General features: G+C 47.1%; 1 protein-coding gene across 3 annotated transcripts; it reads left to right on the top strand.

The window, feature by feature from the left end:
- Positions 1 to 1,276: 1,276 nt before the first annotated feature.
- Positions 1,277 to 23,287, top strand: WSCD1 (WSC domain containing 1). 3 transcript variants are annotated; one of them, XM_038158333.1, is made up of 9 exons: positions 1,277 to 2,389; positions 8,959 to 9,651; positions 12,454 to 12,568; positions 13,056 to 13,240; positions 15,850 to 15,971; positions 17,932 to 18,097; positions 18,593 to 18,757; positions 19,436 to 19,636; positions 20,671 to 23,287. In XM_038158333.1, the coding sequence occupies exons 2-9, from the start codon at positions 9,225 to 9,227 to the stop codon at positions 21,021 to 21,023; spliced, it is 1,734 nt and encodes a 577-aa protein (XP_038014261.1). In that variant the 5' UTR covers positions 1,277 to 2,389; positions 8,959 to 9,224; the 3' UTR covers positions 21,024 to 23,287. The 3 variants fall into 3 exon arrangements, with proteins under 3 accessions (XP_038014261.1, XP_038014259.1, XP_038014260.1); XM_038158331.1 differs by having other exon boundaries at positions 1,277 to 2,762; XM_038158332.1 differs by lacking the exon at positions 1,277 to 2,389 and adding an exon at positions 2,785 to 3,032.
- Positions 23,288 to 23,750: the final 463 nt, after the last annotated feature.

The following is a 23,750-nucleotide window of genomic DNA, read 5'->3' as shown; positions in this document are numbered from 1 at the left end:
GGCGGGCTCCCCTGCTCACCCTGCACACCGATGGCTTTGCTCTGCCATGCTCATGGCTGTGTTGGTGCCTGAAACACTGAACAGATATTTCTCTTTAAGGCATTTAAACTGCAGCCGTGAACAAAGTACAAAAACCAACCACAGCACCCCCCTCTGCCATCAGGCTGGGTTAAACAGAGCTGAGCATCTTTCAGCTGTGAGGAGAAGTGTGCATCGCGAAGCCAACCTCTCACAAAGCTCCTTGTGAGAGACGGAAAAATTCCCCAGCGAGTGAGAAAAAAAGCTGTATTACTAACCCGACTGGAAATTAGGGAGTTGGAGATATTAGGGCCAGCACAGGGAGCTGCCGGTGCTCACACAGAGGGGCCGGGCTGGCCGCCCCCGATGGCAGCTGCGGCCGTGTGAGTGACACAGCATCAGCCAGCAGGGGACACCGAGCACCTCCTACCCCCACCACGAAATACTCCACCGCAGTAATTCCAGGAGAAGGGATGCTGCCATCTCCCCTGGATACAACACCACCCTTCCTTTATTTTCCTGCTAATTTCCCTTAAGTGGGGCTGGTTGGAGTCTTGAGTGGTGGCTTGACACTGCTGTTTGCAGTCCGTAACCCCTCAGCCAGGTTATCTTGAGGCAGCAGGACTCTTGCCCAGGGATGCAGCAGGTCTTGCAGTTCCCCACGTGGGATTTTGTACACCAAGTCCTGGAAACAAACTGGCATTAGAGGGGGTTCAATGCAGCGGGGCTCTGGTTTTATAAACCCCGTCAGTTTGTCTGGGCTTCACCTGTGTTTAGAAATCGAGGCAGAGCAGCTATGAGACCCGCAAACAACAGTGCTTGTTTTCATGTCAAATATGTGCAAACAGCTCATATGTCAAAGTGACAGCATCTCCCCGGGACGCTGCTCACACCCAGCAGGTCTCCCCGGTGCTCTCGGCGGGCAGACCCCGCCAGCTGTCCCCCCTGCAGCAAAGGTCCCGAGTGCCCCTAGCTGCCCACACACCTCCACACAGCTCTGCAGCCCACGCACGTGCTGCGGGGCACGTCCGGAGTTTGGTACATTTTCAGCATAGTTTTTCTCACTGAGAATGCTGACTGCATTTTCTGCCACTGCTTCACCTGGGCACAGTCCTGCAATTCTATTGATTTAGGCCCCAACCCAGAACATTTAAAAATGTCATTACATTTAACATTTGATTAATTTAATTTCAGTAAAACTAAATTAATTTCACAATTTTACAGCCTTAAAGCTGTACACCCACATGAAGGTTGGATGGGTTGCAATCTAACAGATGCACAACGTCTTGGGGTTGAGAACAGACCTCCACCCATCAGCATTTTAAAATTTGAATGTTACACTGCTAAGCCTCAGGGTTTTCCATTAATCAAAATTCGCCAAATTACTCTAAGACTGCAGCCCTATCAGTCCATCAGGTTCCAGAGAGCAAAATGAGCAAAAGCACTTCAATTGTTCATGTTGAGCTGAACAACCAGGTTCCTCTTCTCCAATGTCATGTGGAGATGGGAAAGCCAAGTGTCATTTAAAGTGTCAGCATCCCATTGTGGGGTTCAGACCCCACTCACGGGGGGCACTGCATGGAGAGATGCACACTCCTGCATCACTCAAGTTCATGGGACTGGTCAGAACATGAAGCAATGTGCAGCATACTGAGAGGAAACAGGATCAGTCCCCGCGTGGCATTCCAATTCCATTTTCCTCCCACATCCAAGAAACCCCGAGTGTTTTCTCACAGCCAGGCAGGTGTTGGGTCTGATGCTCCTGATCCACACTCTCTGGCACAGACAAGAACCAAACGTTGGTCCCATAACCACATTCAGTTTTGAACTCCAAGAGATGCATCTCCACAGGTTTCATTAAATATGCGTAGACCAAAGGGTATTTCAAAACCCTAGGCAGGGGTGCAGTGAGCACCCATTTAAATGCAGATGCTTTAAGAGTCATTTTCAGTTGCTCAATCTCCATGTGAAGCAGTAGCAGGACGGAGCTTGAACATGCAGGGAAGGTGGCAGTGCAGGCAATCCTGAGGACACCAGCAACTGCCTTTCAGCTCTCACATTTATAAATAATTTATTTCCAGCCACCTGTGCCCAGAATAACAATTTTCTGCCCGAAATCTCCAAGCTGGTGGTGGGTGGCCGCCAGGGGCTCGCTTTCCCGGGACCCTCTCGACCTGTTGGGAAGGGGCCCGGGTCTCCAGAGGGGCAGCTCTGAAGGGATGTGCCCCTAGTGGGAAGAGGCACAAGAAACAAACACGGAGCATCCGTTCAGCTGATCGCATTAGGGCTTCTCGCTGCTGCTGCTGCCACTCAGCTCTCTGCCGATGCAGCCATCCGTGCGTTTGGACAAACACCCAGGCAGAGGGAATGGGTAGGTCTGGAAACGTCGGCAGCTGCAGAAGGCTGCAGAGCTCTGCTGTGAAGCAGCCTTAGAGGAGAGGCTGCTTCTCCGGGCAGGGCAGCGTTATGAAACACGAGCGCGCTGGCTGTGCCTGAGGATTTCGGCAGCGCGGCGCGGACGCCGCTTCCATCCTGCCTGTTGGCGCAGGAGGCCATGGAGCGGCTCCCTCCGGCCGGCTCCCGCAGGGCGCAGGACCCCGGCGCCCCGGCCCGCTGAGCCGCAGGGACCCCGAGAGCCGCGGGGACCCCGAGAGCCGCAGGGACCCCGAGAGCCGCGGGGACCCCGGAGAGCCGCAGGGACCCCGGAGAGCCGCGGGGACCCCTCGAGGGACACGGCGGCAGCGGTGAGCGGGGCGCGGAGAGGGGCTGGGCGAGCTCCCGCCAGGGGCACGGGAGCAGCGGAGCGCCGCAGACCGGCACGGCGCCGGGCGGGCGCGCAGGATTACGGCTCTGCCCGCTGGGAGCGGGAGGCAGCAGGAGGATTAGTAGGGAAGGGCAGAGGGAGCCGGATTTATCAGCTTTTCAGATATGCATTACGGCCTTTTGTAATATTTCACTGGATTGTACAGGACTTTGCCTGGCTACAACAGGGGCTCCTCAGCCACTAAAGAAAGGTGAGGTTTTTCCTCTTTTTCTTACACCGTTCAGTATCTGCCCCTGCGAGCCGTGTGCCAGCTGGCCTGGGCACGAGCAATAACAGGACAACTTTTTGGAGGCTGAGGTATCAGCATTCATTGCAGTCTCAATGGCCATTTGTTTTACTAAATTAATCCACAGCATCTAAGTAAAGGGGCTGAGTAGTATTATTTACAAAGGCTGCAGGTTGCTCTCGAGATGCCCTTCCCCAAGAATCCATGGAACATTTTACTTGAAAAGTCAGCAATGGATACTGCAAGTGTGTGTGTGACAGCCTAGTGAGGCAGGCTGGAATGCTCAGCTTCTCCATCAGTTTCTGGAGCATCACCGTGCTGAATAAATAGACGCTATTCATGTTTAGTAGGTGAATGTTGCAGGAATTCAGATATTGAAGGGTTTGTGAAAGATACTTCTAAAACACCTATGATTAAGTGACAGAGCTGTGTGTTATTTTAATTATAGTAGATTTCCTTGCACACAGGGAAAGATCTCATCTGTAGATCCTGTGGGCTAAGGCAAACATAAATATATGGTACAGTTGTTGCAACATGCTTGTGCAAAACTTCAGCCACAGACCACATAGGAGCTTTTGGAAACTGCAGACAGAGCATCATTTGCTGGGTGGTTGATCTCTTAACACCTAAGAACGTACATCATATATGAATGCTTTACTGCTAATGAAATACTTTTGAGATACAGTAATAGTTTGCTGAAAGCTTTCAGTTTATCAGAGAATGGTGACAGCAGACTGTATGTTTCCTCTGGAGCACACATCACTCTGTTTACAGAATGCACACACTTGGATGTGGATGCACATGCACACCTGAAATGTGGATATGCAGGTGTCTGCATGAATCTCTTCCATACTGGCATGGAATTAGTCCTGCTGATTACTGCATTATGACTTGAGCTAGGTAAAAAGTGTGGGATTAATGGAGAAATACCATGGTGTGATCTCTGCTCAAGCTGTCCCTGAGCACTTTCCAAGTCAGCACTCTCACAATAAGCCTTGCTGGACCATCTGCCTCCCACAGGCTCCTTTGCATCCCTCACCTCAGGCTCACCAACAATATTATTGTCTGGATTTATACCTATGTATGCTAAAAACTTGGTCTTAAAAAGCCAAATATCTGGTGAAAGAGCCCCTGAGACAGGATTTGCACAAGTTAGTGCCAACTTCTCCAGCCTCAGGCTGCAACTCTGCTCTGTGGCATTGCCTTTCCCTTCCAAAGCTGAATTATCTGTCTCTGTAAAATGCCTCCTGTATTGAATAAACAGGGTATAATACATGTTTTAAATTTGTGTTACTTTCAACTTGATTTGACCAGTTAATGGACTATAGAGTTTTTCTCCATCTTTCTGCTAACTCCACATAAAGATTTTTTCTTATTTATCACAGTTCAGTGTTATTTAAAGGTTTTAACACAATCTTACTATCAAAGACAACTTTGCAATCTGATTACATCTTGTATGAAGCCCATGTGTAGCAAGCAATGGTAAACTCACTGGAGAGCCCTCTCAAGCTGCAAGACTTGTCACCACAGCATGTGGAGAAATTTGGGTGCTTCTACCTAATTTCCAGCTTGTTGGCAGACTTCCCTTGTTGGGAGACGTGTGGGGTCAGCACAGACACATCCTCTAGCAAGGAAAACTTTGTAAGTTGTAAGAAGTGCTTGAAGCTTCTCAGAATGATTGGAATAAAGGGAACTGCAAATAGTTACAGGGTCCCAACATCAAATCTGTGGCTTCTTAAGAGTTTTACTTCCTATGTGCATTCACACAATTTGATATTTGTCTTGACTTTCCAAAACACTGAGAAAATGGCAGTGTGTATCCAAGGAAAAGGCTGCAAGACAGAATCCTTCAGCTGAGGCCTGACTGCATTTGTCCTCAAAGAAAGCTGACAAAAGAAAGGAGAGACATGGAAGAGGGATGGATTTTTCTAAAAATAGTGATAATGAATCCAATTCCCTTCAGTTTACAACAGGAAACATTATCTTGCTTCCTTGCCAACAACTCTGAATTTGCAAAACCTGCTGGTCTTTAGACAAGGACCAACTCTTGATGACCTGCAGCTGTCAATGCAGCATTGACCTGAGCTTCTGCACTGAGCACACATCAAGGGACAGTCCTCGGCAAAGCAACCCTTCACCCGCAATCTGCAGCTGGTTTTCAGTGTCTTCAGCCTTTACCATCATTCATGGCATCACTGAAAATATTCAGTCCTCCCTTAAAAATTCTGTGAATGCTCCTTCAGCTAGGAGAGTAGAATTGCCAATAACTTTATCATGTTTCTTTTATTTCTCCCTACAAATACATTAATGCAGCTGCCTAGTGTGAGATCCTCTGTCACATTTTGCGAGTTCATTTTGGAAGCAAGATACTGATCTGCTTTTCCTTATAGCAACTTTTTTGGTAGCAAGAGATCCTTTCCTTGCTGAAGTCCCAGCACCCTGTAGATCTGTGCTTCCACTCACCATGCCCAAAGCTAATAATTTCCAGTGCTAATTATTGCCCTTTTTTCAGTTCAGTGTTAACCCTTTCATTGCCCTCTTCACCTAGAGGTCTCCTCTGCCATTTAACAGTTCTGCCTATCAATTATCCATCATTGTCCTTTCAATTATAATTTTATGATTTTACTAACAACTTCCAATTCTTACAGTCCTAAGCCCCCTTTGGCTGTGAGAACTGATAAACAGGGATAGAAGACTTGTTTTCTTTCATTTAGCTTAATTCATTTTAGGTGAAACATGCATGAAAAAGACAAATGCCACATTTTCTATTACAGATACTAGTTATTTCCTCCTTAGTCTTTCCTTTTAAATATCATCATCAGAAGTGATGCACTTCAGCTCTGTTAGGCATACTTTGATGATATTGCAATATGCAGTTTATGGAAAAATCAAATGACAGTTTTTATTTCAGCAGCACTTTGCTATTTCCCCACTAAAAAGCAACATTTAATTTTTGAGTTGCACATTTGCAGCAGTGGTTGTGGGCGGAGAGTCTGCTTATTTATTTGGTTGGGTTTTACTAGAATGTACTGTCATGGCAACTGCTCTAAGGGTGAGTGCATCTGGAGGTAATTCGTGCAGATCATGTTGAATGCAGCAAAATTGCCTTGTACCATTTAAACTTTTTCAACCACTGGGCAAGGGCAGAGTTACCCCTTTGAGACTCAGAAGCAGCTTCTCCTTACTAAACAAACAAATACATAAACAAACTTGGCAGAGCACTAGGAGCAATGCCAAACATTTCTTGATGTTTGGATGCAGAGCCTGCTGCATGGTTAATTTAGGTCCAATACCTTGCGTGTTTTCCCCAGTTCTGCTGATGCACAGCAAGCTTTCCATCCTGTTCATGTGGAGGCAGAACATTATGCCCTGCCCACGTGCTGTTTGGGCAGGCATTGGCCAGACTAGTCTCCCGTGGCTCCAGGAGGCATTGCCACATGCTGCTCAGGCAAGTGCCAGATCCTCTCATCCTGGCATTGATGTGGCCTCCAGCTGTTCCATTTTACATCACTGCAAGCATGGAGAATCTCTACCAAAATCCACTGACCAACCACACAAGTGGCGTTAAAAGGGACTAAATTGGACCAGTGATGCAGTTTCAAGCATAACATGCCTGACCTTTGCTACATGGACTTGATGGCCCTTCTCCAGCCAAGTTGTGGACACTGCTTGATGAGCCAGGAAGCTCCAGCTATCCCAGCATGGCCTTTCCAACACCAGCAACAAGGACTCATCCCAGAACTTGGGCCTGAAGCATCTCTCTCGGTGAATAAACCAAAAGAGCTGTGAAACCCTGAATTACAGATGGGCAGAAACGACTGCAAATCTGATACATTTATCTAGTCTTATCCTTCTGCTGGGAGGGGAGATCTTAAACCTTTTGAAGCGGCGTGTGAGTGCAGCCATTGCCATGTCGAGGGTTCTCAGCAGCCTCCCCGGGCAGGGCTGCTCGGGCAGCGCGCAGAGCCCGGCCCCCGCGGGCACCTGCCTGCTGACCCGGCCTCACCTCGAGCTCCTGCACGGAGCATCCCCAGCCCGAATCCCAGGTGGCTGGTACTGCACACTGCCTGCTTTCAGATCACACAGCCTCCACTGGGAACAGCTCAAGTTTACAGTGGCCCTGTGGCAGGAACAACTAGTGAATCAAATCCCACCTATGCTCATAGACAGTACTTCTTCAGATGAATTAGTGCAGTAACATCCTGCAGGATCTAATTATGGCTAATTTTCCATTCATTTGTCTCGGTACATCTGACCCTTTTACTGCAATTCTTGAGCACTCACAACATTGATCAGAGATTTAACTCTAAGGGTCAGCTCTTTAGCTGGTGTAAATCAATGCATTTTCTTTGGCTTTGGAGCTGATCCGAAGGGAGGTGTGTAACTTCTGCTGTAGAGAGAGCAGACAGAATTCACTGAAGATGCTACAGCCTGGCAGTGCTTTGCACCTGCTTGTGCTCACCAGCCCTCGGAGAAAGAGTAGCAATCAGCACATTCAATACTTCTGGATATTACTCAGTCCTCTACAGTTACAATCAGCATACATGTACTTAAAAAAAATTACCAGTAATAAAAGTACCTAAATCAGGTCTTCAAGATCACCTGAATTGTAAGATTAGAGACAGAGACTCCTGGCTTGTGACAGCCTCATTTAGGAATTGAGGCTAAAAGGTCACACAAAAGGCACTCAGGCTCAACTGACAAAAGATTTAACTGAGCCTTAATTTATTTTTGTCCTAGAAGTTTTGGATCTTTGGTTTGGTTGCTATCTAAGACAGAAAGCATTTGCACAACCAAATGAAAAAGGGAACGGGTGGAGACTAAATTGGTAACATTTATTTAATAAAGCAGCATAAGTGAGCATCCACAAAACTTTCAATCAACAACTGAAACAAGAAACAGTGAGCAGATGTTGGTTGCTTGGACTGTGGATTTCAGGAGTGTGCCCCAACTGCAAGCTAAGCAAAAGTAATAATATTTTCTTTTCTGGAAAACACTGCATCTTTTCTCAGCACTTGCCTGGCTCCATAGAGAAAGGATAGACTGGGAAAACAGGAATTTATGGGGAGATGCCAGCTTTTATTTGCCATGGGAGGTTAAAGGTTCCCTAGAGTACAAAGGAGCTTTTCTTGCCCAGACAATCCCATCATGGTACACATCAGCACAACTAAAGCGGCAAAGCTTAGCAACAGTCAAGAGAGATCTGCTGAACTTGAGCTGAAATTTTTTCAAACATTCACTAGTTTTTCTCCACACACATTCCCACATCAACAGTTGGCAATATGAATTCACTAAGAAAAAAAAAATAGCAGGATCTCTGGTTTCTGTTAAAGCAACACACACAGAACCTCCAAATATCCTTCCAACATAAAGCCCAACTTCTTTGTGCTGCACAGAGATTAATAATTATTATCTTATCTATTGTGAGTTGATGCAATTTCTTTTTTCCTCCCACACACCCACACTTCTGTTTCCTTCTGATCTTCATTTGTAGCTGAGCTACTGTTTAGCTGAAAGGAAGGAATTTGGTAATACCTCCCTAAAAAGATGCCTGTTCATCCTGTGACAAAGGATGGAGATGTTGGCTGTTGATAAAAGAAAATAAAGAACTTTTTTTCCCAAACATCCCAAGAGAAATAACCTCATCATTAAGGTATTTCTTGTGCATCCCAAGTCAAAAGAAAGAAAAGAAAAAAGTCTGAAGATCTGAAACTCGCTTGAGCTCAATCAATCGTTCTCATTTGACTACAGTTCTTAACGTGCATAATTATAAACAACAGATGGAGAAATGCTCAGATAAAGCCAAAAGGGGTGGGTGGGGGAAAGTCACCCTGATGGTGGATGTTTTCAGTTTGGATGTGAACCAGCCTTACACCCCTTGCTCTTTCAGGTTTCAGCATCAGCGGTTCAGCAGCTGGGCAGGGCACGATGAAGGCATCCGCCCAGGAGCCCACGGAGCCCCTGGGCCAGCCAGGAGCCTGAGGCTAGCAGCAGTGCCACACCAGGCTGGTCTCTGCTGCAGCCAGCTGGGAAGAAGCTTTTCATCAGGAGAAGGCACCAAAGTGATGGGCTGAACTTATGGGAGGAATGAGTGTCTGGCCAGGCGAAGATTTGGAGGCCTGTTGGGAAGCGTGAAGGGCCAGTTTCAGTAAGGGCATGGCCAAAGCTTTCTTCAGGCTACAGAAGTTTCTCCGTCGGATCCAGTTTCTGCTCTTCTTCCTCACAGCAGCTTATCTGATGGCTGGCAGCCTCTTGCTGCTGCAGCGGACGCGCTTGGTTCTCCAGCAAGGTTCGCGTGGGACCCCCGCTAACCAGGCCCTGCCGGTGCCGGAGGAGATGGGCAGGGTGGGGATCACAGAGCCCAGGGCCCTGCAGAGCCCCCGGGCCAGCCCCAGGCTCCTGGTGGGCATGGAGGCGCTGCAGGAGCCGGCCCTGGACCAGCGGCACAGCCCGCACTGGCTCATGTCCCGCAACTCGGAGCTCAGGCAGCTGAGGAGAAGGTGGTTCCACAGGCTCACCAGGGACCAGGAGCCCCTGCAGACTGCAGGGCTTAAAGCAATGAAGCGCACTGCTGAACACAAAGGTAAGGGACGGACCCTGCCCGTTTTCTGGCACACGCATAGGCTGCACTTTGCTGATCCCACGCAGACACAGGCGAGCACCACACGCCCTGCAGGTCTGCCTTCCTCCTTGCTCATCACCACTTTCAAAACAGTTCCTGCACATAGGCCTAGGCCAAAGTACAAAGGATCCATGCTGGCTGACTGCTGTGCCCTCACTGCAGCAGCAAAGTATGAGTTGTAATCTTTGATGCTTTGTCTTTTAGAACTAGTTGTTCTTGGAGATGTTTCACTGATAGTAAAACAGGAATGGGATCTGGATGAATAGACACCACTTTTCGGAATGGCTTTTTACTTTGTTGAATAAATTTGCCCAAACAGAAGGGCACAAAATCCCACAAAATGGGTGCCACATCGTGCTACTTAGTGAGGCAATTGCCAGCAATGGGAATGAGAAGGTGATAGTGGTGGGAGATGAGTCACACGGTGTGAGTCAGGCAAACTGAACCGTTGGAGTTACCTGAAGCTCCAAGCTGGAGCTGCTCCACAGATGCTTCAGAACACCCCGTTGGTGGCAGATTTTGGTGGCAGAGGAAAGACTGAGAACTGCTCAGCCAGTGCCTTGCTGAAGTTCCAGCTACTGATGAGAGGGACTGGAAGGACTATTTACTTGTACATCTCACCATATTGAACTGTAGATTCAAATATACATCATTTGAATATCTGATTGAACATGAAGGGACATTATTAATAACAATAATGTTAACAAGCATTGGAATGCCTTTGAAGGTAATTAATTAAAACTTAACTACCTACGTAGAGCATGTTATCTTCTCCAATTCATTTCTAGTAAACTTAGAGGCTTGTTATTTCATTATGGATCCCTTTCAAGACCTAATGAACTCCTCCGTGCTTATAATGCTAAATGATGTTTCAGTGATGCCCTGTAGTTCCTGCTTAGCAGAGCAGCATTTCCTGGCCATGGAGGCTGGGCTTGTGCACCCTCATAAGGCTCCCTCATCCTCATAAGGCCATGCCTCCAAGGCAGTGCAGCTCTGCCCCGGGGGCTGCTAGCCAGCCCTTCAAAGGCTTCCCCAGGCAGACCCTTAACCCAAGCCACAAACAATGGCATGTCCCCAGCCTGCTGTGAACCTCCCAGCTCACTTTGCCTCGCTCTGTCTCCACCCAGGAGCACACGGCCTTTGGTGAGAAAATGCGTCCTTTTTTCTCCAGGTCAGGCTATCTCACCTGCTGACATTGCAAGTGGCTCATGGTAGGGACCACACTTTTCCTGACAGAGGCACTGACAAATACTGTTAGCACAACTGTGAGAGTTTTCTATTCTGATTGCTCCCAGTGGATGGAGTTTTCCAGTTCCCCATGCCTGGCTGTGCTATTGAACAGGATGCAGAGGTGACAGGGACTGTGTCGTTGACGTGACATGACATGCTGCTCCGAGACTGTGGCATCTCCGTGACTCCTTCGTGGGAGGATGTGAATGAGAAACTGCTGCCAGGCTGGTGGTGCTTGGGAGGGACACAGGGAGGAGGGCACATGGTGGCTGGTCTGCCCAGAACCCCCACTCAGGCTCTTTGGCCCCACATCCTCAGTTTTCTGCTGCTACAGGTTTGAGTCAAAGTACCCAAATCAAAAGTCTCCAGTAAAATGTGGAGCATCTTTGTTGCAAGTGTGTGACTCCCACCTTGTTAATGGTGTGCTGGGGGTGTGTGTTCACAGCTTGTGAATTTTCTAATTACATGTTGGCAAATTACCATGTGCAGGTCTTTGAATCTACTGTTGTGTTTGTGATATTTAAATGTTTGATTTATTATTCCTAGCTCCAAAATCCCTGATGGAGCAACTCAAACTTCCTTTTTCTTGTGGATTAGTTAATATAATGTTTTTAATTTTCATTTTTCACCATATATTCTTTTCCTATCCACATTATTTAATGTGTGCTTACATTATTTAATTTCCCTGTGTTATCATCTCATTGTTGTTATTTCTAAAATAAAATTTCCTTTTTTCCTTCATATTTTGATGATAAAACATACTTATAGACATACAATTGCTGTATAATAGTGGGACTCCACATCATAGTTCCAATTGTATATTAAAAAATGGGCTGGATTTTTACAGTATTTTGTTCATGACAACAAAAATTAGGCTGAGCACTGAATGCAAGTCTAAGAGAAACATTTATCTTTCCTATGCTATGTAAAGCAAGACATATTTGAAGAGATTCCTTTGCACCAGAGAGGAGATAGCTCAGTGTGATGGCTACATTGTGCTGCCTAGTTAAAAGTGAATTTATCTTTCCATTACAGCTTTAATGTAACTCTCTATATCCAAAGAAAATTGATTTTCTTAATATTTCTCTTGCACCATCTCATTATCAACTAGAGATTTTAAAGAACACTTGGGAGAAATCCAACAGGATTTCTGGAAGTTTTTAGCATTTGAAGGCTACAGTCTGCTGTACTTTAGAGAAGAGCTGTGTTTTGTCATCCAAAGGAGGGAGCTGAGCAGACAGCAGCTGCGTGCAGGAGCTGCAGTCCTGGGTGGGTTGTGGACTCTGGGTATGCAATGGCTATGGAAGGGAAAGTCTCATTTCCTTTTAGCCTCTTTCCATGGGACAGTGGCACTGATCCCTTACCAAGGTTCAGCAGCAGTGGAGAGGTCTGCAGAGGGTGTGGGACCCCAGACAGGTTGGGACTTGACCAAACGCAGCCCTGTTTGCAGCGTGAGGCACTGGATAAGCCTGGGAAGGGTTTTTCCCTTCCGTCCCATATGCCTTGCCTAACCCTGGTCTTGCATGCACACAGGCACCTACATGGGCTGCTTCACTCACGATTCGAGGGAGAGGACACTGAAAGGAGCTGTCTTTTATGACTTAAGAAAAATGACAGTAGGTCACTGTCAGGAAGCTTGTGCTGAGAGGTGAGTGGTGTTTTTTCACTGCAAGTTTTCTCTTTTTTGACAATAAGTGGAACTGAATTTGAAATGGGAAAAGCATTCCTATGTTAAACATTCAACATCTATGAAAACAGTTATTATCTCATACCTTCAGGCACAGCATAGCTCTGCTTCTCTGCTTGAAGCAGACTGCTGCCCTGCTGTCTATTCTCTATGGCACCATGGCTACTTACATTACATTCTCTATTGTCCTGGACAAAAATTGCTGTTTGGTTAAAGAGTCTTTGAAAGATAGGTATCTTTTGACAGACATTGGTCTCTAGCCCATATCTTGTTGAGGGACTGCCCTGCTGAGGAGGCCACGCTGTCTCCAGGATGGACTCGGCTCCAGAGCAAGGCAGCAGGAGCATAGGCTGTAAGCAGGGACACGGGGACAGGCTGTCCCTTCCTCAGGTACAAGCTGGGGGGCAGACGGGCCCCTCTGTGACCGTGGCTGTGTTTGTGCTTGCAGAGCGTACAGCTACGCGGGCCTGGCCTACGGAGCAGAGTGCTACTGCGGGAACACGCTGCCAGCAGCTGCCGCCCAGCCCCAGGAGTGCAGCAGCGAGTGCAAGGGCGAGAAGGGCTCCGTGTGCGGAGGGGTGAACCGCCTCTCGGTCTACAGCGTGGAGCAGCTGCGGGCAGGAGCCAGGCCACGTAAGTGGGCGTGTGACCCGACAGGGGAGGCCACCAGGCAGAGATGTCGCGGCCAGGCTGAGTACAGGGGCTGTCCCTGCTGCTTGTCTCACTCCGTTTGTCACCAGAATTTGAAGCAGCAAAGGACAAACGTGCCTGAAGGGCACAATGTCCATTTATTTGCTGCTGGTCTGGTCCCTGGCTCCTCCCCGGAACAGCAGGGCTGCTCAGCACCCCGGAGCAGGGACATGTGCCTGGCATGCTGCCTGGGGGCTGCCATAGACGAGGTTCCTGTCACCAGGGAGGAGACTCAACACAGTGCAGAGTGACTGCAACAGAAGAACAATTTCAGCTGAAAAAACACTCCCTTTGGTATCTACTGAAGGGGTACAATCCCATGTGTGTTTAAGAAATAGCCTTAGACGAGGTGCCCTGTAACAGGAGGGCAGAAAATGACTCAGATCAAGGCCACCCTACGCTCAGATGATCCTAAACAAAATGAGTAATCTGTAACTGCGAGGAATAAGCAGAGGCCAGAAAGAGCCACATCAATCCCTTTCCTGAGAGAAATGAGACCAGAGTTTTGCTTTTCCATGAAGTTCTGTTTCAGCAGGAGTTGGGAATTTTGTTCCATCTTTAGATAATCCATCGTTACCCCATCGTTCAGTTAGCTGCCATGGGGGACTCAATGGATAAACCTTTAGGCAAACACAAAGCACGTAAGAGATCTAAACTGCTGATCACTCTTTGCAATTGGCAAGCTCACAAGACCTTATGGATGTCATTTGCTGAGAAGCAGCACCAAGACCTTAGGTTGTGCCAGTATTGATGGTCCTTCATTTCTTCTTAAAGACAAGTCAAGGTTTGTACAATAATCCAACCAGCTACATATAAATTATATATCAAAGGTACACAGACCTAAATTGCTACTGTCAGGCTGACAGGCATGTTGGCAGGTTTCCCAGGACATGCATCACTGTTTAAACCTCTAGTATGAAATATATATACACATTCCTCAGGAAAAGACAGCATTTAATTTTTTTTAAGTATTAATGAATTACTCCTCAAATTAGTCTAGCCTGAAGCTAGAGCTGTAATTTTCTTGCCCTTAGTAATACCTGACAGTTGTCTGTTTGAAGAATCCCCCAGACACAAACCAGCTGAGGGGCCAACAGAAGTATTAATCACAATGAACAAGTATGTTAGAAAGTAACTCTGAGACTGTAAAGGCCCCCATGATTTACGTTGTGTACTGTAGAGCACAGACCTCACATAAGTCTTTTACAGGGAGCAGATTCAGTGACATTTCCACTTAAACCTTCCCAGACAGGGTTTGCTGTCTCCCCTCTCCATCTGTCCCCTCCCTCTCCCCGCCGTGGTTGTCCAGACACCCCGACTCCTGCCCCCATGCCATGGTAAGGAAGCCCAGGGTGTGCAGCTGTGGCAGCCAGGGTGGCCAGGGTGGCTGTAGCACAGTCCTGCATCCTTCCCCCAGAAAAAGTGGGCAGACCACACAGACCCAGCTGTTTCCAGTGTAATCCATGGGTGCACCCTGCTCCCTCCTGATGCCGGTGTAGGCAGCTCAAGCTTTCTTCCTGACCGCTGAGAAAGCTCTAAACATGTTTGTAAACATTTTGTTTCAGGAATTATACATCAGTGTGAGATTTAGTAGAAGACCTTTCAAGAACATTCTGAGAAGTCCAAACTCGTTTTATTCTTTGGTGTCGTGCTCAAAGGGACCTGGTCCTAAGTAGACTCCTGTTCCTTTCAGGAACAGGTGGAGTTACTTTATTTTCACATCATCCCAGAGATCTAGCTCTGCTTCTAGTAAATTATCTGAATAGTTACAAGAATAAAATTTAAGCAGCTTCTCCTTAGATTGCTCTAGGCTCTTGCTAGAGAGTCTGGGCTTTTCTGCCAAGAAATTAATGCAGAACCAATTTTTTTTCGTAACTGCACCACGTCTCTCCTGTCATTCAACTCACTTCCCACATCAGTTCTGGCAATACCGTTTAAGGGAGCAACTGCAATAGTGCCAAGCTCTGTGGTGTTTCTACAGAAGCAGGTGAAATCAGAGGCTGGTGCTGAAGACAGAGTGGAAGCTGATCTCCCTGAGCAGCTGACAAAAGCTCGGGTTAGAGTCTGAAAAGCTGCAGCAAACTCCCTTGGCCCGAAAAGGCGTGGGAGCAGAGGGGCGGCTGAAGAGGAAGGCGGGTCCGGTGGCGGGGTTTCCAGGAGTCATTTACGTTCCTTTCCTTTTCTGATGCAGAAGTTTTGTAGATTTTTATCAGGGCTTTTAACTCATTGAGGGGAAAGCAGGTCTTCAGAGGAAACTGGGACCTGCAAACAATAGCAATGCCCTCCGCTGGTGGAATTTAACTCGAACTCGGTGCTGCGGCGCTGCTTCCCGTGGTTAGTACAAAGATAAAGGCATGTGCTCCTTTCAATACCACACGATTTGCAACACGTTTTTATAGCGTATATTACAGTTTCTCTTATTTCTGCAGCCTTTGTAATATAAAATTTATTTTATTATTTTTGGCTTCTGAACCTGATATTATTCTTCGTGAAAGAGGCAGGATACTACGGACATCGTTTTCTTAAGAGAAACCTATTTCATATCCCCGCAGGGAGGAATGTTATCTATCGAGGATGTTTTAGAGCTCCAGAAAATTTAACAGACACCTTTCCAGCCTCTTTGATACAGCCCAATTTGACGGTGGAGATGTGCTCTGAATTTTGCTCCAAGAAAGTAAGAACAGTTCTTATTTCACGTCTTTTCTTTTATTGTTATTTTAAATTCTAATCTACTGAGGGAAGGACAGAGATTAGTGCCTTAGAGCTTTGAATTTGCAAATGAGTTTCTAAAAGACAAAACTCATCAGAGTAAATACCCAGTGATGCATCTGGTCCAACTGCCGGAGTGGGGATGGCGGGAGGGAAAGTCATCAGGATGGTGCCACCAGACATGATACACAGGCAAGCTGCTCTAAGTAATGAGTATCGACCGAGAGGAAATCGATACCGTTTCCGTGTCACATTCCAATCAGGCCCTGAGCCACATCTGCCCCCGGGGGAGGTGGCTGCAGCTCACGGGGAGACATGCTGCCAGAGGGTGGCTGTGGGCTGGCAGCGTCCCAAACGTGGCTCCGGTGCCCTCCAAGGGAGCCGGCTGCACGCAGGGAGCCATGCACAGGGCACCCTCTGCCTTAGTGGCTGTTGGTTCCCTTCCCTTCCTCCCCACTCTAATGGGGCTGGTTTTTCCTACACGGGGTTCGCTAAATGGTCAGATTTTGCCTGCAGCCTCATTCAGCCTCATGCACTAAACTCAACATTCAATTACTTCTTGCAGCATCACTAAATTGATTAAAACTATTAGCTGGCTGATTACAGTACTTTGACCAGGACCCATGGCCTCAGCGCAGTCTCCTCTCCCACAGAATAAGCAAATGGCCTCAAGTTGCACCAGGGGAGGTTTAGATTGGATGTTAGAAAAATTTTGAGATTTATCATGCAAAACCCACTCCAGGTTTCTCTCCTTCCTCACTCATGCTGCCCAAGCCGTGGGAAGGTTGTGTAGGTGAGGGTCAGCCTGCCCTGGGGACAGACACTGCGCCACTGGCACCCTGCACTGATCACCTTCTGAAGATGCAGGAGGACAGAGGAGCAGTTATTCTGTTGCCTCACAGAACCTCCAGCCTTCCAGAAAAGTTCATCACTTGCAGAAGCTGCTTGGCATGAGGTATAAGGAACACTTTTATTCTAGGCTGTGTTTGAGGACAGGGACACTTACTAATTTCTCAAACTGAGAAACACTGCTTCATTGTAAAGGAAAAAATTCTGTTTGCAGGCAAACCCAGAACTGTTTTGCCCTTGGATCAAATCTGTAAATAGTTTTTGACAATGTCATATCTCATTCGCTAAGTAAATGTTGGCTGTTGGGCACACACACACACGAGTTGCATTCGACTCCTTATCAGAGGATGAATGCATGGGAAAGAGCAAGAGATAAGCTGCTCAGCAGTCCTGTCACATGCTCCCAGACTCCAAAAGACTTTTAAAAGGCAAAAAGTGTTGATATGGAATAGATGGACTGGAACGTTCTGCACTCAAATACTCCCTGAACTTCCTTCAGCCCACCCACACAGCCCCATGCCACCAAGAGAACCCACAGAGGACACTAAGGCAACCCAAATCTTTCTGGTAAACTGTAGAAAACCTGAATTTTAGGGCCAGTAAGCAACTGCAAATTTCTTCAGCAAATACTTAGCACATTTCCCTCAAACTTGTTTTAATTTTTACCAGTATTAGCCCAGCAGCTGGGGTTCAGTACCCCACCACTACACAGCTTTGCAGCCTGTTACCCTTCCTTGGTATTATTGGTACACCAAAACCTGGATTATTCTGCATCAAATCCATTAAAAACCATTACTTACAGACAAGAATTTTCCTTAGGAATTTATTCCTTGCAAACAACACTAACTTCCTCATGATTGCACACCTTAGTAGGCTTCCTATCTAGAAGCAAGGTGAATTTCAAAATTTACAAATACGAAGACAGTAACAGGAAAGTAGCCTGAGCTTTAGAATGACAATGCTTTGATCTTGACAGTGGCCTTGTGAAGATTTATTTTCTTTGCATGGCAGCAGCATTCCCTGCAGGCTGCTGATGCCATGGCATTTACACACTGATGCATTTCCCTCTTTTGCAGGAGTTCCCGTTGGCAGTGATCCGAGGGCAGGAATGCTACTGTGGATACCCCACCAGGCGCTTCTCGCTGCGCGAGGGCACGGACGGGCGGCGCTGCAGCGGGAGCCACAACGCCAGCAGCGCTGCTGGGGGAGACTACTGCCTGGTCTATCAGACACCTGTGCAAGGTACAAGCTCCAGCCTCGCTGTACCAGGGCCACCGCTGCTGGAAACAGCCCCTGTGCCCCTTCTGCAGCGGGTAAAAGTGATCTCGTTTGCAGCAGTCTGAGTCACAGTAGTGGGTATCACCATACGGGCAGCAATTTAGGAAACAGTCTTTCTCTAAATTCCCCTCTTGCAATCATGCTCGTGAAGATGCATCTTTCCATTCTCTCATTATGCAACACCTTTTAAGACAACTTGCTGGCAAGTACAATGGTTTGTTGCAGCTTTATCAAAAAAGCATTGCCTTACACAAACCAGCAGAAACCTCTTTGAGGATAATCTCTTTGGCCTCATGCAGCTGAATTAATTTTAGGAAGTAGCTGACTCACAACCAGACCAAATTGATACGCTATACTACTAAGAGAGAGAAGGAGGAAGCAATAAACTGTAATCAAGAGCTGTATGTGGAACATTAAAAAGCCACAATACTAACAATAAAATATCTTCTCTCCTCACAGACACCCGCTGCACAGACAGGAAATTCTTAACCACCAAATCCAAAGTCTTTGTTGCTTTGTCAAGCTTTCCTGGGGCTGGGAATACATGGGCACGCCATCTGATAGAGCACGCCACAGGATACTACACAGGAAGTTATTACTTTGATGGAGCCCTCTACAACAAAGGTATCGGGGCCCAAGAGATGGGACACACACAGCCCTTCCAAAGCACAGAGCTTTACTTATTGCCCTGTCATCCTTCTGCTTGAGCCAGCAACGGCTGTTGCTGTCAGCATGTTTGGTACAACTTAAACACACCTGGCCCCAACAGCCTCCCACAGTGCAGATGGCAGCAGGGACAGCTCCAGCGGCACACTGCTCTGACAGGCAGCTGCCCTCACAGACCACAGCCACGCTCTCCATTTGCAAATGGGCACACTGCCTGCCTGCACTGCTGCCCCGTGCACACACACATGTGCTGCTCCCACCTGACAGGCTGGTCCAAAAGACCAGTTACCTAAACACTGTGAGTAAGACCCTTCAGCAAACATGTAGGTTAAATTTTCAAACATTACTAATTACTCTGGGAGAACAGTATCCTGAGGCAGCAGAGGTTCAGCAAGCATCAAGCACTGGCCCTGTGAAAAGCTGCCTCATTGCAGTGTGGGGCTGAGGATGCCTCCCCCAGCAGAGGGATAGCCTGGCTGCCAGCACGTGTCCAGCATGGTGGCTGGGGCTCCGGCCATGGTTTAGCTGACAGGAACTGTCACACCAGCTTTACACCACTGTAGGGAATGATTTAGCAGGAAAAGGCACAGACATATAATCAGGCAAAAGAGCCAACAATCCTGTCTTGTAAAACAGGTTTTAAAGGAGAAAAAGACCACTGGAGAAGTAGAAGGACCATCTGTGTGAAAACACATGAAAGTGGCAAGACAGAGATTGAAATGTTCGACTCGGCGATCCTGCTGATAAGGAACCCGTACAAATCACTGATGGCAGAGTTCAACAGAAAATACGCCGGGCATCTGGGCTATGCCACTGACCGCAACTGGAAGAGCAAAGGTGAGCATTACCCCAACACAGGCTGGTTTGAAACCCATCTCCTCAGTGTGCTGGGAAGGGGGGACACACTAGGACCTGAGTGAGTGCTGCTAACAAATTCAGTGGGACTTGAGTCCTGCCACAGCTGAGATCAATCCCAAAACCTCTGGCACCTGCACAGTGGGAGCAGTTGTGGTCTTGCTGTATGTCCACCCCCAGAGGGGAGGGGACTGCAGCACCATTACCACAGGCACATTGGAGCATCACTGCACTGTTGGGCATAGAAAACATGTCCATGTACAAGGCTCCTCTGCACAGCCCATTTGCCAGGCTGAGGTGAAGAAAATTTGCCCCTACAACATGTAATAACCATGAGAAATCTAACTTAAGATCTGGAGGATCCAAAGGAGCATGACATTTCATGACGGGTATTTTACAGCACTGCACAGGTGCTACTGCACTGCAGAAAAATAAGGATAACAGCAATAAGTGGACCTGAAATTCAGTGTCCCCTGAACACATGAAAAGGCTTCAGAACCTGCCTGCCACACTTCACGTGTTTGACTGGCAACTGGCTGGGGACTGCAATTTCCCCACTGGATACACTGCTGCCTTCAGACTCTGCAGGAGAAAAGCCATTTGGCTTCCATTTCTCCTTGTACATATTTTAGGCTTTACAGCTGTGGCTTGGCAGAGGGCTGGGGGGAAAAGTGTCCTGTGTCACAGCACATTTCTTTCCCAAGCTGATGTATCACCTTTCATCAGTCACAACTCAAGGCCTATTCATCAAAAACTGACAAAATAGCCCCCAGAGAAAAGAAAAAGTCTGCTGGGAATGGCTTTCCCATACTGCAAACTGCAAATTGTTACATTTCAGCCACAAATGCTCTTTGTCCAGCCCAAAAGCTTTCACTAGGACTGTCTTGACTTCAGGAAATTAAATTATCAAAGAAAGCAAATAGAGATCAAGGTATCATTAATGTCTAAAGCAGAGGAAAATTGCTGACATGCAGCATGGCTAACTGTCTCATTTTCCTGGTTTCCTGGTGATGCAGAGTGGCCGGATTTTGTGAACAGCTATGCCTCCTGGTGGGCCTCCCACGTCCTGGAGTGGCTGAAGTATGGGAAGCGCCTGCTCGTTGTCCATTATGAGGACCTGAAGCAGAGCCTCATCCCCAAGCTGAAGGAGATGGTGGAGTTTCTGAATGTGACAGTGACAGAGGACCGGCTGCTCTGTGTGGAGAACAACAGGGACGGGAATTTCAAGCGATCTGGTACTAAGCAAAAGAATTTTGAGCCATTCACCCAGGAAATGAAAGATCTTATCAACAGATACATCCTGACAGTGGATGAAGCCCTAAAGGGAAGAAACTTCTCAGGGCTGCCCAGGGAGTATGTGCCAAGATGATAGGCTGGTATCACGCAGCTGTGGTTAAAAATGAAGTTTTTTTGTTTTTTTTTCTTAAAAAACCAGAAAAAACTCCCAAACAAAACAAACAAACAAACAAACAAAAACAAAGAAACAAAAAACCACACACCAAAAAACCCCAAACCCCACAAACAAATAAGAAGAAAAGAAAAAAAAATTTAAAAAAGAAAAAAAAAAAAAAAGAAAAGAAAAGAAGACCAAGAAGACCAGACCTCTTTAGCAGTTATAGCAAAGATACTTGTGGAGGCTGCTGAGCTCTGCAGCAGTTGGGAATGCCTGGGTTTTGTCAGCCCCAAAAAGCCCCAAACCTGGCTCCAGGGGAATGGAGGAGACCCCAGAGGGGCAGAGGGGTGGCAGAGAAGGGAGTGCCACCTGTGCTAGGGGCTTGACACACGTTTCTGCACCTCTGCCTCTTCATCTGGAGAGTCATGGTGGGTCTGGGGGGACACCAGGGCCAAATGTCACCACGGTCTGTGCTCTTGGTTCTAGAAATGGTCAGCTGGGAAGACCTGGAGAATAGGGGCAAAGGGGGTAAACCCCAGTCCTTCCAGCCCCAGCAGGGGTAGGCTCACACCTCCCGCCTCATCCCTGAAATCCCTGGAGTATCTCCAAGGCAGTCCAACCTGGAAAACCACAGCTACTTAGAGCTGCACTCTGGAGCTCCCTCCAGCAGCCATACAGGTTTGATTTTTAACTCCTGCAATCACCTTGGGTGTGTTTGACCCTGCAGGGGGCCCGTGTTCTGTGGGGAGAGAACAGGGGCACCCAGGGCTGGCAGGGCAGCTGGCCCCATGATCCACTGGGCAGCTTGGAGGTGGTTAATCCCTGGCTGCCCTGCTGCAAGACGCTTCTGTTCACATGAAGTAAAGGATTTCTTAAAAATTTGAGTGAAAATACTAATTTTAATAAAACAAGTTTATATAAAGGGAGCTGAACTTCCTCTGCCTGTGTATCATTGGTGCTTTAAAAACAATACAGGACATGAGTACCTTTTAACCCAAGCCTCTCCTTCAGGTGCTGCCCCAGTGCAGGGAACAGCACCTAGCTGCCCACGTGGCTCTTGCTGCTGTTGCCTTTCAGTGTGCCCAAAGGAGGGCTCCAAGGTGTGCAGGGAGGAGAGGCTATGGAATCACAAGCTCCTAAAAGTACTGATAACAAAAATAATTTCCTTCTCTGAACCACAGTGGAGAGACCTTTCCAGGTCTGTTCTGCACCGGTGGGGTGGGTAGGAAGCAAACTGCATTATCTGGAGCAGTTGCTGCAGTCACACAGTGACTGGATTATGAGCGCTTATCCCCAAGGCAAAACAGACAATCACAGCCCTTGGATTTTTAGATATGTCAGAAGCTGCATTAACCTATAATACTTCTGAAATAAAGCACTTAGTACCACCATTGCAAAATTATACAGCTCATTTCATAGGAAAAAATTCAAGTCACAATGAATGGAAAACACAGAGAGGGAAGTGATTTAAAGGCAACACCTTGCTAATGACAAGAACATTTCTTTGACGAGTGAGGTTATAAAGGAGCAGTCTGCAGTACAACTGCATCTTTCATGAAGCATCAAATATGCTGGAAAATAAACCAAATCTTCCATGCTGACTTACCCTATCACAACGATGTTCTGGAAAATTGTCAAACACACACAAACACACACGTGTGTGGTTGCATGGGCAGCCGGTCCCACATTCCCCACGCAGTGACCAGGAGGTCTGTCCCTGCCTGGAGACCCCTGGAGCCTCCACTCTGCCTTGGGGGGCACAGGGCTGGGACCCCACCCTGCAGCAGGGAGGGCAGAGCTGGGACAGCACCCACCACCCCAGGGACGGGGCATAGCTGCACATGAGCCACAGTGCTCTGGTGGAGGATTTCTGTTAAAAGAATGTGCAGAACATTTGTTTTCTTAGAAACACTCTTTTTTTCCACAGTCACTCACTTAAATGGATTCCACTGTGCCTGTTTTATGCCTTTCTTTATTCCAGCAGAGACTAAATTAAGCTTTGAAGTTTAGTGAGAAATCCTAATGGCATTCGACTTCAGTGCTATTGCCTGAATCCTGGGGAATTTAAAGAAAGGGGGAGAGCAAGAGGAAAGAAACCACTCTTTTATTATTTTCTACAGCTTGATCCTGAAATGGCTGGCTTTGAAAATAACCTTAGTGCCTAACTTTATGCATTATTCATATATACTAAAACATGTAAATACAGTTTTCAAAGGTTAAAATAAAACTCCTTTCCTGTACAGGTTACAATTATTTAATATTTTGACACAGCAACTTACATCATTAATATTAAACAGCACACAGGGGAAAAAAGTGACCTAAAACAAGCATGAACTTTTCTCATCAGTATGGAACATCTACGTATTATCCAGAAAACCGTCAGACTACAAGCATACATAAAGTCTTCCGAAAAGAAGGGAAGAATTAAGCATTTTAATTTTGTATAGAACTGTAGCTGCCACTTCGCCATTGACTGAGGTCAGTCAAAATGTATACTCACAAGGAATTTCTTGGCATGGTAACAATCTTGGGGGATCAAATAGTGGTGTTATTCCAGTTTTCAGTGTAATAATGACCACATAGTCAGAAATTGAAGATAAATTAAGGTGTATTTGATTACTACAACAATACATAGGATTCACCTAGAGTGTACCTTACACACTTTGTGGGCTGATTTAAGCCTGTGCCCTCCCCACAGCAGAA

Source organism: Motacilla alba, chromosome 19 (genome assembly GCF_015832195.1).
Source record: "Motacilla alba alba isolate MOTALB_02 chromosome 19, Motacilla_alba_V1.0_pri, whole genome shotgun sequence".
In the NCBI taxonomy this organism is placed as follows: domain Eukaryota; kingdom Metazoa; phylum Chordata; class Aves; order Passeriformes; family Motacillidae; genus Motacilla; species Motacilla alba.
The sequence above is the reverse complement of the archived record's forward strand: the minus strand, read 5'-3'. Positions and strand labels throughout refer to the sequence as shown.

Excerpts from the sequence above, each read along its gene's own strand:
- WSCD1 (XM_038158333.1), top strand. The coding sequence starts at position 9,225 with ATGGCCAAAGCTTTCTTCAGGCTACAGAAGTTTCTCCGTCGGATCCAG. Across the intron at positions 13,241-15,849 it reads GCGGGCAGGAGCCAGGCCAC|GGAGGAATGTTATCTATCGA; the intron begins GTAAGTGGGCGT and ends ATATCCCCGCAG. Across the intron at positions 15,972-17,931 it reads CTGAATTTTGCTCCAAGAAA|GAGTTCCCGTTGGCAGTGAT; the intron begins GTAAGAACAGTT and ends CCTCTTTTGCAG.